The sequence below is a fragment of the Panicum virgatum genome, chromosome 9N, assembly GCF_016808335.1.
Source record: "Panicum virgatum strain AP13 chromosome 9N, P.virgatum_v5, whole genome shotgun sequence".
Lineage (NCBI taxonomy): Eukaryota > Viridiplantae > Streptophyta > Magnoliopsida > Poales > Poaceae > Panicum > Panicum virgatum.
Genome location: NC_053153.1, coordinates 66,206,210 through 66,220,312, shown reverse-complemented (window position 1 = coordinate 66,220,312; position 14,103 = coordinate 66,206,210). Strand labels below are relative to the sequence as shown.

The following is a 14,103-nucleotide window of genomic DNA, read 5'->3' as shown; positions in this document are numbered from 1 at the left end:
GAAACTCGATCGGGATACCATCCATCGGCCGACCTTCACCACGTGCATGTGCGCAGCGAGCACCTGCCCAGACCAGACCCAGATGCTTCCCAAACAACAGCATCACTGGGACCAGGCAAGCAATTAATCCGAGCTCGCCAGAGACATGATTGCGACCATTATTCCTTAATCTCCACACTGGTCGCCCTGTACTTCAGCGCATGGCCGCTTTAATTAACAACACCTTAATCATAGTCTTGGTCTAGCGCAGCAGGCAGCAGCCCAGCAGCGACAGCAAGTACTTCTGGGCTGGCTGGCCACCGCACGCGGCTAGCGGCCACCGCGGCGCGCGCAGCGGGGCGTGCAGTTCAACTGGGATACTGCCCTCCCCACCACCACAGCTTTTGTCGCCTCTGTAAGCAAAGCTCGCACGAGCTCAATCCCTGAACTGCCCTCGCGGCTGTTGCCGGAGTGGCCCGGGGAAACAGGGGCGGCACGGTCATTGCGCTCTCCACGCGCGGACTCGGCTCCAATTATAATGCCCACAGCACGCGCCCCACACGCCGTGTCCCGCTGCTCCCGCTCGACTCAACAATCGGCGCAGCGGACGCAGAGGGCTATGCAGCCGCAGCCGCCGCCGCAGCCCGAGCCCGCCCATCGGCGGGCGTCGCCGTCCACGTGCTCCACCGCGACGAGGCGGAGCATTGGGTGCATGGCCGGCCTCCTCCGCCTCATCTCCCCGTACCACCGCAGCCACCACCGGAAGCGCCTCACCGCCAAGAACAATGCAGCGCAGGCCTCGGCGCCATCGCAGCCGCCCTCGCCGACCAAGAAGAAGGCGCCCTCGCCCTCGCCGTCGCCCGAGCCTTCTCCAGTGAAGCCGGCACAGCAGCCGCGGCAACAGCCTCCGGCCGTGGTCCGGCGGCGGCGGTCCTGCGACTCGCCGCGAAGCCCGACGATCGCGCCGGAGCACCGGCGCTCCAGCTGCGACAGCCCCCGGCCGCCGCCGCCGGCCATCGTGGCGCGCCTCATGGGCCTGGAAGAGTCCGCGCCGCCCTCGCCGGCCGCCGCCGCGGCGCCGCGGCCCGTCGTCCCGGCCCGCCCGCCTCCTCCGCCCCCGCCGCCGGAGACGGCCGCGGAGAAGCGGCGGAAGCTGCTGGGCGCGCTGGAGAAGTGCGACGAGGACCTCAAGACGCTGCGGCGGATCATCGCGGCCGTCCGCGCCGCCGAGATGCGCGCGGCCGCCGGGTCCGACGCCGCCCCGGCGGCAGGGATTTTCAGCCGTGACGAGCAGTCGCCGTCCCCGTCCCCGTACCCGTCGCCGCCGACGCCGCAGCAGCCCAAGCTGCGCGGCGTGGAGCAGCAGCACCCCAGCCCGGACTCGGTGCTGGACGCCATCAGCTCCCCGAGATTCCCATGCAGGAAGCGGCCGTCTCCGTGCACGGATCTCGATGCGGGTGGCAAGGCCGGCGGCGGTAACGGAGCGGGGCCCCCCGCCGTCGGATCGAAGATCGTGAAACCCTCCCGCACCCTTGTCTTCACCGGTACGTACGCCGCACCTGTCACGGCACACACTTGCATCGTTCTCATAGGAAGAGCACACGTAGTACAACAGCGATGCCGTCTACGTGTGTCGTCACGTCAAATTCTTGACCAAAACATTCCTTTTTCTCGTGTCATTCACATGCAGGTGATCACTACCGCAGGATCAAATCGGGCGATGAGGATCACTACCGCAGGATCAAATCGGGCGATGAGTTGCAGCAGCTGCGCGCCGTCCATTCCCCGGTGCCGCTGGTGGCGGGCATGCCGAGGTCGGCCAGCGCGGAGAGCTGGCGGCACCACCGGCGGCGGTGGGAGCTGGAGGCCGCGGCGGCGGGGCGGGTGATCAGCCGCGCGATGGTGGAGAGCGCGGGGGAGGCGATGCGGGGGCCGCAGGGCGGCAACGAGTGGTGGCGGCGGGAGCGCGCCATGGTCGCGGCCGCACTTGAGCGCGCCATCGTGCAGGACCTCGTGGGCGACCTCGTGTCCGGCCTGCTCGCGCAGTCCGGCCGCGGGCACGGGCACGGGCACGGCGCCGCCGGGTGCAGGAAGAGACTGTGCTTCTGATCTTGGTTGTGGGCCGGCCGGGACTCTCGCGTCGTTTTCTCGCATTGGGTTTGTCTCGCGTGCGTCGCCATGTGCTTGAATTTGTTAGCAGGTCAAGGTCCTGGGGGTGTGACGTTACGTTGTGGGTGGGAATTACTCGTAGCGCGAGAGGAATTAACTGCCGCGGCTGCCGCTGCCGCGCCATGGATGGCAACCGCCACAGCTATAGCTAGCTGAGCTACCCCCACCTGAGATCGGTGAATGCTGATCGTGGTAGTATTAAAAAGAGCGGATTCGCCGCGGCGTCAGTTGTAGGTGGAGTGAGTGATGGCAAGCAAGCAGCTGCCCAAGTACACCTGCAGGAAGCAGGTTCACTGGGATCAGTTCATCACACCTGAAGACCGGCCATGCTGAGTAATTGACGCCGACACCACCACCTCTACGAACAGTATAAGTCAATCCCCAGGAAGTGTAGCAGCAGTACAGTCTAGATTTTGGGATCTTCGATCTGGTTAACTATATATAAGCGAATTTCTCTGAACCATGCCCCCGTTTTTGCTTGAATTTTGCTCTAATTTCGGTTACTTGGCGAATGGTGGTCCGGAATTTGGAGGAGGACAGAACGCGAGTGTGAGACGATGGGCAATGTTGGACGAGGAATGCGTGGAAGTTAGTGCGCGCGCAGCGCAGGGCTAGGAAGTCAGGCCGGGCCAGCTGATTGAAAATCCTCTGTGCTTGCACCCTGTAGCGTAGTAGGCAGGCTACTACGCGAGCTAGCCTGCTGCTGCGTAGGCCTGGCTTTCGCAATAACTTTGCGCGCTGCCCTCCGATTCAGGGACCGCCACAACCACAAAAACAGATGCTGTGGCAGGCAGCCGCACGCGACGCGAGCGCACGTACCACTACTCCTCGGCTACTCACCCTACTACGACGCAGAGGAATCATATCGGCCATGGCCAGACCAGACACTGTCTCGTCATCCAACCGAACACACGGTTCGCGCACGCGCAAGAGCTGCCAAGTGACGCCACTGTGCGAGCGCGTGCTAATGTGCGCAACTGTAAACTGTTCGAGTGCTCGTTCGGTTGTGTATGCTCGGCCAAATGATTGTTGCAGGGTACGCACAGCACAGCATGCATGGTCACGGTCTCACGGAGAAAGATGGTCGCGATAGGACCAAGGAACGAACAGATTGTTCACGCAAAGATCAGAGAGGTGCATGCCCGGCTGGGGCCAACCCACCATGACTCCATCCCCATGTGTGCAACTGCAAGCAAGGGCCTTCTGTTTCTTGTTCTTTCTTTGATCGATAGGGCGCGTGCATGTGGCTCCGCGACGGCAAACGGAGCATTAGAGCTCTGTGACCATGGCAGCTGCGCTCGCCATGTCAGAAATGCAGTTTCTCGATAAGCTTTATTTCGTGCAAATAAACAAGGCTATTGCCAAACCGTTGCCTAAAAATGTGGTTTTGTATACTTTTGAGCTTGGATTAGCGAAATGCGGTTCAGTGGAAGCTACTCTAGAATTTTCTACTCCCAACTCTCAAGTCAGAAATGAACCACTGCACCCATCCTGTTCTTATAGAACGGTGGAGTGCCTGCAGCTCACACAAGAAGGCCTAGTGATCATGTGCCTGCAGCTCACATCGTCAGCAGCAGGCATTAGCCAGTCTCGACTTTCGATCGCCACGATCCAAAGCTTGTGAATAAAAAGAAGACGCCATATATTGCCACTATGAGCAAACCAAAGGCCCATGACACCACAGACACGTACGGTCTCTTTTGCAGGTTGCAGCTATAGAATTCCAAATGGGCCGCCCGGCCCTAGTTCGGCACTAGCCCCCGGCCCGATGTGGCCCGGCACTGTCCGGCCCAATAAATTTTTCGTGCCGGGCCGTGTCGGGTGCCGTGCCAAATTCACGGCCCAGGCCCGGCACTAAGGCCTTTTTTTTGTGCCGGGCCGGCCCGATGGCACGGCCGGCCCATCGTGCAGGGAGGTGGCTGTGGGCAGCGGGCGCCCAACCGGGGGCGCGCGGTGGCCGGAGGCGGCGGCGGGCGCCGCCGCTGGGACCGGCGCGGGGCCCAGAGCTAGCGTTGGCCGGCGGCGCGTGGCCACGCGGGGCGGAGGTAGCGATGGCCGAGAGGGGCGCCCGACCTGGGTCGCGCGGGGGCCGGAGGCGGTGGCCGCCGCGGCGGGCGGCGCCGCTGGGACCGGTGCGGGGGCCGGAGCCGGCAGTGGAGGCGGCGACGGCCGAGGGGGCGCCCCGCCGGGGGCGCGCGGGAGCCGGAGGCGGCGGCGGCGGCCGCAGTGGGCGGCGCGGGGGGTGCGGGTGCGTGCGGAGGAGAGGGAGGGTGGCTGGGGACTTGGGGTGGGGAGAGAGAAGAGAGGGTAGAAATTAGGGTTTGATGATTTTATATGTGGGAGGGAAAGAGGTAAGGGCAGGTGGACTACTGGGCCATTGAATGTCTCGGGCCGCTATCGGGCCGGCCATTACCGTGGCGTGCTTCGGGCCGGCACTATGGGCCGAGATGGCGGCCCAAGCACTAAAAGTCCGTCGGCCCGGGCTGGCACTAAGCACTATTAATCGTGCCTTGGGCTCGGTCTAGGGCCGTGTTTTTTTAGGGCCGTGCCTCGGGCCGCCAATCGTACCCGGCCCATTTGGAATTCTACAGTTGCAGCACCTACCGATCTCGGCTATCTTCTCGGGTCCTGGTCTTAGATCCTGATGAAGGGATGTTTGTTGATTGAAAGAAGCCATAGAGAATCAAAGAAATTGAAAAAGTAAAAAAGGAGAGACATGCAGTCCAGCCCGTTCCAGGACTACTCCCGAGCTAGATCCGGGCCCAGACAGAACGCAGATGAAAGACGGGCAGGAGCAGGGCCCACGTCCACTTTCACAAAAGAAAGCTACTCAGCAGTTAATACTAGGGTGTGTTTAGTTGGTGGAAAAATTTGAATTTTGGTACTGTAGCATATTTCGTTGTTACTTGACAAATAATATTCAATTATGGACTAATTAGATTTAAAAGATTCAGCTTCTGATAATCAGTTTTACTGTGTAATTAGTTATTTTTTCAACTGCATTTAATGCTCTATGCATGTGTCCGAAGATTCGATGTAACGAATACTGTATAAAATTTTTTGGGAACACCCTTGCCATAGGCGCTTTCATCGAGTGAGCTTGGTGGCAGGCATCAGCACTCCGCAGCCTGACGAGCACGTTGCACCTTGACCAGATCCCAAGCTTCCTTCCTGGTGCGCTCCGAGAAGCAAATCCAAATCATCGCATGACTTTTGCAAAGCTTAAAGCTAGCAGGCAAGCTATCTGATCATGATGATGGCACTGACCGGCGACCGCCATGGATGCTGGCGTGCTGTTCCCCAAAAGATCAAAGCGGATGCTTGATTGCTTGAAGGCCGTCGGGACGAAAACAATGAAACGAAAGAAAGAGTTCCTACTCCATGGGCCTTAATTCTGCTAGCCTGCACACTAGTTGAGCTGTGGAACTTGGGCCGCAGGCCCAGGCCCACCGGCTGGCCGCGAGTCCTTAATTAAATGAAACTAGTCAGACACCCTAAAAAAAAATGAAACTAGTCAGATTGATTGACGCGCTATGCGCGCACATCCCCCTCGATCGCCCTCGCGCCCCGCGTAACCGGCGGCCGGGCTAGCCCTCGCGCCCTCGCGTCCCGCGGAACCGGCGGCCGGGCGCCCTCGCCCAATCACCCCACCCTTGCTCTCGCGTCCCTTCTTCCGGAAGACGGCTGGGCGATTTGGCTTCGTGTTGGCGACGTCTTTCGCTGAATCCATTGCTGGATGGCCGCGTAAAAGGTACGTTCACCACCTCCTCTCGTCGGCGGCAGAGGGGAGCACCGAAATCCCACTTCTACGCTTCAAAAGCTGCGCTAATGGAGTACAATTTTGTTTGCTCTTGGTAGATTCAGAAGTTAAATGTGTTGATTTACGGAAAATCGGTCTAGATTTGGTTAGCGTTAGATATCTTCGAACACGATCGTTTGATTGATCGATATATTGTGTTCGAATATATTTTGCTTGTTTAGAAAATTTGCTTACTGAATCTGGCATGATGTATAGGATTGTAATTTTAAAGAAGTACTAGTTAGCAGCACCGATCGTTTTCCAGTTTCTGTGCTTTTGGCTTCCATAGTAGGAGTATTCCTTTTGGCTTATGCTGACCTTGTTTCAGTGTGGAAAATTAAATGCACTGCCCTTGTCTTTGAAAAGGATCTGCAACTGCTCATAAAGTATGCTGGAAACCCCTGTTAAACGGGTTTCAAATTCTCATACATGTTTCCATTGCCTTGGGTTGGCTTGTTGATGTCGATGCGTTTGTTGCTTCTTCTACGTTGATTTTTGTTTGTCCAATCTATGCTGAGGAATATTAGAGAATGGAATACAAATGATCTAGTGGAGAAAAGAGATAGGTCTAATCTAACCTTAAAAAATGTATAATTGTAAGTCGGCTCCTTTATATTGCAGCGATAAAAGTTTTGAGGAAATATTCTTTGTGCCATGACAGACTCTATACATGTAACATCTTGTTCATGAATACTGTTGAGTGCAACATAAGGAATAGTCTATACATTACAAACCTTTTGCTGCAGGTGAAGGAAATGAACACTCATGCCATAACTGATCTACGAAATGAGTTATTTAGGCTACTTATTTTGGAAAGCATTTGCCGAGTTATCACATGGTGTCTTGCTTATTTTCCGGATTAGCTTTATCAAAGTTGTGTTGGGCATGTGGCTAGTGGCTTATATTAGGTCAAGTGCCATTAATCTTGACACAGAACCTGTATTTTGATTAGTGGGCTTGTGATGTAGATTTACTGGTATTGACCCACGTTTCCTTTTTTTTAAAAAAAAATTCTTCATTTTTGGAAAGATGCAGATAAACAGGGGTGGTGGCGATCTCATAACATCGAAGGAGAGTAAGATGACATGCAATAATGGTGGAGAGACAATCAAGTCACTGATTGAAGGTCTGCTTCTTTCACATATTTGGATATGTTTTTTACAGATCGTATAGTTGAGCTTTTCACAGTTGTGTGGTATCATGTTTTTTTTAAAAAAAAACTAGGTTTCTTCGGAGAGCTCAGCCAAGAAGTGGAATCAAATTCGTCCAAAAGTGTTGTCTCAATTGCTGTGTCCGATGGTGATTATATATGCCGTTATCCTAGTTCTCCTTGTATATATACTTGTACATCACAAGCAATAAATGATTTAAATTATCATATTGTGTAGGAAACACTGTGTTATTTGCATGCTCAGGCATAGCTATAGAACGAGAGGGCTATCATACAAGGTTTCTGACTTCAGCAAAATTAGCTAGTGCTTTAAATGATAAAAGCGAAGGAACATGATAACTTGAAGGTTGGTGCTGCTAATCACCCTCACCAATTTCGTTCACTTAAGACAAATTACGATCATTGTGAACTGTTTTCTTGCTTCATCAATATAGGTTGAAGTGCGTGATGAAGGCAATGTTGTCATAGGTTTTTTGGGAAAATGCGATTTTGATCTTGGCATTGCTAGCTGTTGTAAACGTCACAACCTTCCTTGATGTTCAAGTTGTACTTCTCAACCATCATATGGTATTTCTGCCTTATAGTAAGGTAGTAGCTGTTGGCCGTGGCATATCTGGCAAATTAATGGCCACAAGTGGGATGCTGACCCTGATGCAAGCGGATCTGAAGATAGTGAAGATCTTATGCTATCCACTTGTAAAATCTCTGAGGTAAACTTGCACTGTGACATGAGCCCTCATTTTAATGTGTTTATATTTTCCAGTATGCAGCAGGTATATCTTGGATGCAATAAATTGATATTTTTCTATGTAACTCTTGCTGAACATCTTTTTTGTTTCCGAATGCACCCGTGTTACCTGTAACTGCTTTAATTTTCCCTGCTAGGCTTGGGAAGGTGGGCCACTTTTTGATCTTGAGGGGAGCTTTGTTGGCATGAACCTTTTCTCCTCAAAGGAAAGAACCTTGTTCCTGCCAACCAGTATAATCTTTGGACGATTGGTGCATTTTCAGTTGTCCCTGAGAAGGAGTAAATTTCTTGCACAGTTAAAGAACTTGAAGGCTGGCAGGTATATTTTATGAAAGAGAATGTGGCTGGAAATTGTAGATGCATTCCAAAGGCAATAGACGAGTACATATAGGCAAGGAACCCTAGGGGTTTATGGAAATACAACCAATCAAGGGATCCTTGCCGTTTACATGAGGGAGCATCTAAATCTAGGGCCGGCACACACATCCAGTGTGGATGGTGGCTAGGCGCCATGGGCCCTGAAGGCCAAACCAAGCACAGCCCATTGCGGGCACTACATAATCCTCTAGCACGCGCCCCGCAGTCTGATCGGCAGCACCGTGAACATTTAGACTGGACCTGAACTCAGCGAAGACCGTCGAGGGGAGGCCTTTGGTGAAGATGTCGGCGTACTGTGACGTGGTCGGCACATGAAGAACACGAACATCACCAGTGGCAACCCGCTCTCGGACGAAGTGGAGGTCGATCTCGATGTGCTTGGTGCGCTGATGCTGAATGGGGTTGGAGGACATGTAGACGGAGCTGATGTTGTCGCAGTAGACCAAAACAGCTCGACGAAGGGGGACGTGAAGTTCCTGGAGAAGCTGTCGCAGCCAAGACACCTCTGCAACAGCATTGGCGACAACGCAATACTCAGCCTCAGCACTGGAGCGCGAGACGGTCTGCTGCCTCTTGGACGACCACGAAACCAGATTATCACCGAGGAACACGGCATAGCTCGAGGTGGACTTACGTGTGTCAGGACAACCAGCCCAGTCGGCGTCAAAGTAGACCACCAGCTCAGTCGACGAAGAAGGTAGCAGGAGAAGCCCGAGATGAAGAGTGCCCCGTATGTAGTGCAAGATCCGCTTGAGAGCAATGAGGTGTGGCTCTCGGGGATCATGCATGTAGAGGAAAACTTGCTGAACAGCATAGGCAATATCTGGCCTGGTGAAGGTGAGGTACTGCAGCGCTCCAGCAAGACTCCTAAAGTCTGTCGCATCCTGAACAGGGGCTCCATCAGCAGATAGCTTCGGATTGCAGTCGACCGGTGTGGAAACAGGCTTGCAGTCAGCCATGCCGGCACGATTGAGAATGTCAATCATGTACTGGCGCTGTGAAAGGAGCAGATTGTCACCAATGCGCTAAACCTGCATACCCAGAAAGTGATGAAGCTCTCCCAGATCCTTCATAGCGAACTCCCACTGAAGGGCTCCAATAGTCCGCCGAAGGAGCTCATCAGAAGACGCGGTCAGGACAATATCATCCACATAGAGGAGCAGATAAACAGTGTCTGAACCATGACGGTAGATGAACAATGAAGTATCCGACTTGGCTTCAACAAATCCCAGACTGAGCAGGTAACTGGCGAAGCGGCTGTACCAGGCACGAGGCGCCTGCTTAAGTCCATACAAGGACTTGTTCAGCCGACAGACAAACTCCGGGTGAGAAGAATTCTCAAAACCAGCAGGCTGAGAGCAATACACGGTCTCCGACAAAGTCCCATGAAGGAATGCATTCTTCACGTCGAGTTGATGAATAGGCCAGTGGTGAGAGAGAGCCAGTGACAGAACTGTGCGAACAGTGGCAGGCTTCACAACTGGACTGAAGGTCTCATCAAAGTCAACACCTGGACGCTGAGAGAAACCACGGAGAACCCATCTGGCCTTATAGCGCTCGAGAGAACCATCAGCTCGGAACTTATGCTTGAAAATCCATTTACCCGTAACAATGTTGGCCCGTGGCGGGCGCGGAACAAGCTCCCAAGTGGAGTTCTGCTGGAGAGCACGAAACTCCTCGTCCATAGCAGCGCGCCAATTAGGGTCGGCGAGGGCGCTGCGGTAGGTCTTTGGGATCGGGGACAATGGAGCAACATGAAGAACCGGTCGGGGAGGCATCCAAAACCCGCTCTTTGCGCGAGTGCGCATGGCATGGTCATTGACCACTGGCATCCGTGGAGCAGCTCCCTTGGGCAAGGGTGGGGAAGACGAGTGCTCCGGCAGAGGTGCAAAGCCCAGCGGAACATGAGGGGCACGCCGGGTGTAGACGCGCTGAATGTCCCGTACAGGGGACACCCAGGCGGCGCCGGGTGGGGCGCCAGTAGGAGCCGAACCGTCAAAGGCCGCGCGTGGCAGCGCGGACGAAGGCGAACCGTCGAGGGCCGTGTGTGGCAACGCGGACGGAGAGGAGCCGCCGGGGGCCGCGTGTGGTAAAGCGGCGTCAGGCGCCACCTGTGGCGGCGGGGTGGCGCCTGCAGGACTACGCTCGGCGAGCAACAGGCTCGAGCCAGTGGCAGGACTGTGCTCGGCGAGCGAGGGGCTCGAGCCAGTGCAGCGAAGAGGTGTACCTGCAACCACAGGGGGTTGTGACGGTCCAACAGGAGCCGGCACAAAGTCAGTGCTGTCCAAAAACTCGAAATCCGCCGGGGAGACAGGCTGGGAATGCTGCTCAGCGAAAGGGAAGGAGGCCTCGTCGAAGATGACATGACAAGAGATGATGACCTTGTTGGTGGCAAGGTCGAGACAGCGATAACCTTTGTGATGAGCAGAGTATCCCAGAAAAACACACAAGGCTGAGCGAGGAGCTATGTAACATCCGAAAATTCACTAAGTAAATCATGCGCCAAAGTTGTCTTTCGTTGAGCTCGACTACCCTCAAACCCTGAACCCTAATCCCCAGAGCCTCTCCTGAGCAACCGACACCCGAATTCAATCCGCGTCCCATCTCTTCCCCATCCGACGCGACGCGTCGTGACCGGCCGCCGCGAATCCCGCTCCTCCTTTTCCCCCTCTCCTTTTTCCTCTCTCTCCTCCGACCGCGTGCCCCACCTCCCGCGGCCGCACGCCACGCGTGGCCGACCGCAGACGCGGTCGCCGCTGGCGCGCACCACCTTCCCCCCTCCTTTTTCTTTCCCCTCCCTCCCATTTTCTTTTCCTCTATTTCTTTTTCCTTTTTCCCATTTCTTTTTTTTCCTTTCCCTTTTCTCTTTTCCTTTTTCTCTTCTCTCCCTCCCTCTTTCCTTTCTTTCCTCCTCTGCCTCACTCCCGCTCGCCCGAGCCCGCCAGGCCAGCTCCCTTCCCCGTCGCGCCTGCCCCGAACCGCCTTCCGCTTCCCGCTCGCCGTGCCCTGCCTCGTCTCCCCGCGCACGCTGCAGCGCAGCCCGCCACCGCGTGCTTCGCCCACGCCGCCCTCTTTCCCAGCCCGCTCGCGCGCGCCGCCCGGGGCGCCCGTGCGCACGCGCGCGGCGCACAGAACAGGGGCGCACGCGCCACGCCGTGGCCGCCCGCCCGGCGTCAGCGCGGCCCTCGCCCTACACCGCGCGCGCCACGACACGCCGCACGCCCCGCCGAGCCACCGTGACGCTCGCCGCCTGGGCGCACTGCCCGCCGCTTACCTCCGCTTGCGCGTGCACCGCGTGCCCGCATCCCCGCCGCTGCCACCCCCGCGTGGCCGCACTGCTCGCTGAGCCACAGCAGCGCGAGCTCCGCCGAGCCACGTGCGCCGCCCCGCCACCTTGCTGCCGCCCCCTGTGCCGCACAGCGCTGCTGGCCCCGCTCGCCGCCTGCCCGAGCGGTCAAATCGCCGCTGCGCTGCCTCGCCGACCGCGCCGCCGCGTCCCGACACCAGCAAGATGCCGGGGTGCCATTAATGGCCGCCCGCGGACCTCGCTGAGCCGGCCACCCACCTCCACCGCGCCACCGCCTCTCCACGGCTATAAAAGCCTCCCCACCGGCGCCGCTCCTCCACACTCAAGTCTCCCTGGCCGCCACCGCCTCCCCTCCTCAGTACTAGCGCCGCCGCCCCGCTCCAGTAGCGCCGCCGCCGCCGGCCCGCGTCGCCTCGCCTCCTCGCTACGCCCCGGGCCGAGGTGAGCCGGGGAATCAAATCCCACGTGCCCCTAGCCCCTTTTTCCCTCGCCTCCGGCCGCCGCCGTGGTCCAGGACGGCCAAATCGGCCGCCGCCGGCACCCCGGGGACGCCTCCCCTGTTTCCCAGCGTGAGAGGGAGGAAGGGGATGGCAATTTTGCCAAAAACCCCTTCCCCTTTCCTTTATTTCTTAAAGAAACCTTCCACCCTTTTTCCTTTTGCAGAAACACCCCCACCTTTAATATATTTACCCTCTTCCAATATAAACTTAATCTCAAATATACCCCTGACCTCTCCAGAATAACCCAAAAGCTTCCATAAATTACAAACAGACCCCTGCCTACTCAAGATTATTTACAACCAGGCCCCTGGCCCCTTAACCAACCCACGAACCTTTATAAAACCTATCATTTCATGTACCAAACAACCCCGAATCAAACCAAAACTTTACCCTGCCTAATGTAACTCAGACTTGATCATGTCACTCAGAAACCACTCGAAATTATCACTCTATACTCTATATTTTATGTGTCTCTGATCTGAGCTCAACGATAAACCTTTTATTTCCTGTGTCTTGATTGTGTGCGTGTTTGTTTGCGTCGTAGATCACGGTATGAACGAAGGAGAGCCTGCTAGCGAGCAGTGCTGCGAGCAAGGGAACGAGGATCAGTTCCACGACCCCGAGCCCGAAGGACAGGACTTTCCCGAAGGCTACGAAGACGGCAAGTTCAATCCCATCCTTTGATGCATGTTTCTGTCCTAGTTTTTATCAACACAACCCAATGGCCTGCTTTATAAAATGGCATATGTTTTGCTTGCATGAAAACACGGTTGGATAGCCACCCCTTGATTTGTGATGACCATTCCTTGACCACCTAGATTAATGTCTGTTTTTGCTTGGACGTTAATCGAATCTAGAACGCTTAGGACTTCACTCATAATATAATTTGATAAAGAAAATGTGTGCGTGCGGGAAGGGATAAAATGTGGATTTTCGAAAGATGAGTATGGACGGGATGGACGGCATTTCTGGGTGAATTGCCGATTGGTGTGCTTATGCTTGTGTGGCAGGGCAAGGAAGGGAGATATCCATCTTGTCGTGTCTAAGGACCGAGTTGGTGTGTCATCTCACCTAACTCCACTATCGTGCAAACCACTCGACCGTTGAATGGGCAACGGCGTAGCATAAATCCCACTAGTTGGTGTGGTAGCCATCAGGAGAGCTGAGAGCAACGGGTGACTAAGGAAAAGGGATAAGCCCCGAGTGACTTATGCCCGGTTATACCTAAGTGAACGGTCAATGACCCCCTTGGTGCATCCCGTGATGGCTAGTCAGGCTTAGCTATGGTGGGTAATGGCTATGTTGGGATCTACACCGACACGACGGTGTTCGAGTTGTGGTATCCTACTTGTGGGTAAAGTTGCACACCTCTGCAGAGTCAAGAATCTATTCGAATAGTCCGTGCCCACGGTATTGGGCGAGTTACGGTGTGGTCACATAACTAGTGTTTCTTTGGGATGGGCTGGTGTGAGTTGTTTTGGAATTGGTTCCGGCAGTTGTGCCGTATGCTACGACGGACGGGGAGTCCGGTAGCAGTTTTAATAACCTGAACTCTATGTTACTGCAAAAACTGATTTCTAAAAGGTTTTCCGTAAAATAAACCCCTGCATAAAATGTCGTTTTTCTGCAAATTAAACCGTAACCTTATCCTTGATTCACCTATGCATATTATTCTGTTATAACCCCCTCCGTGGGTGTGGTTGGACTTGCTGAGTACGTTTGTACTCACCCCACTCTTACTTTTTACAGAAGAAGACCCAGACTTCGTACCAGACGACGCCGAGTAGGGTTATCGTTCTACACCCAACCTTGCCTGTGGTACCGGTCCTGTCGAGATGCCTCCGCTGTCGCAGTACTCTGAGCCCGTGGTAGACCCCATGTGGTTTGCGGTCTGGTGTTATGTCGTAGCCTGGTTAATTATTATAATCATCTGTATCGAGTGTCCTCCAAGGTTTGTACGGTTTTGAACCATCTGATGTAATAAATGTGGCATCAGCCTCCTGGGACTGGTGCTTTGTATCACATTTAAGTCTTCTCTTATGAGGGGACGCT

The 14,103-nt window shown here is 55.2% G+C and overlaps 1 protein-coding gene across 1 annotated transcript; it reads left to right on the top strand.

The window, feature by feature from the left end:
- The first annotated feature begins 562 nt into the window (after nt 1–562).
- On the top strand, nt 563–2,608 carry LOC120687259 (serine/arginine repetitive matrix protein 1-like). Its single transcript, XM_039969244.1, has 2 exons — nt 563–1,523; nt 1,670–2,608. The coding sequence occupies exons 1-2, from the start codon at nt 599–601 to the stop codon at nt 2,086–2,088; spliced, it is 1,344 nt and encodes a 447-aa protein (XP_039825178.1). The 5' UTR covers nt 563–598; the 3' UTR covers nt 2,089–2,608.
- The last annotated feature ends 11,495 nt before the right edge of the window (nt 2,609–14,103 follow it).

Excerpts from the sequence above, each read along its gene's own strand:
- LOC120687259 (XM_039969244.1), top strand. The coding sequence starts at position 599 with ATGCAGCCGCAGCCGCCGCCGCAGCCCGAGCCCGCCCATCGGCGGGCG. Across the intron at positions 1,524-1,669 it reads CCGCACCCTTGTCTTCACCG|GTGATCACTACCGCAGGATC; the intron begins GTACGTACGCCG and ends ATTCACATGCAG.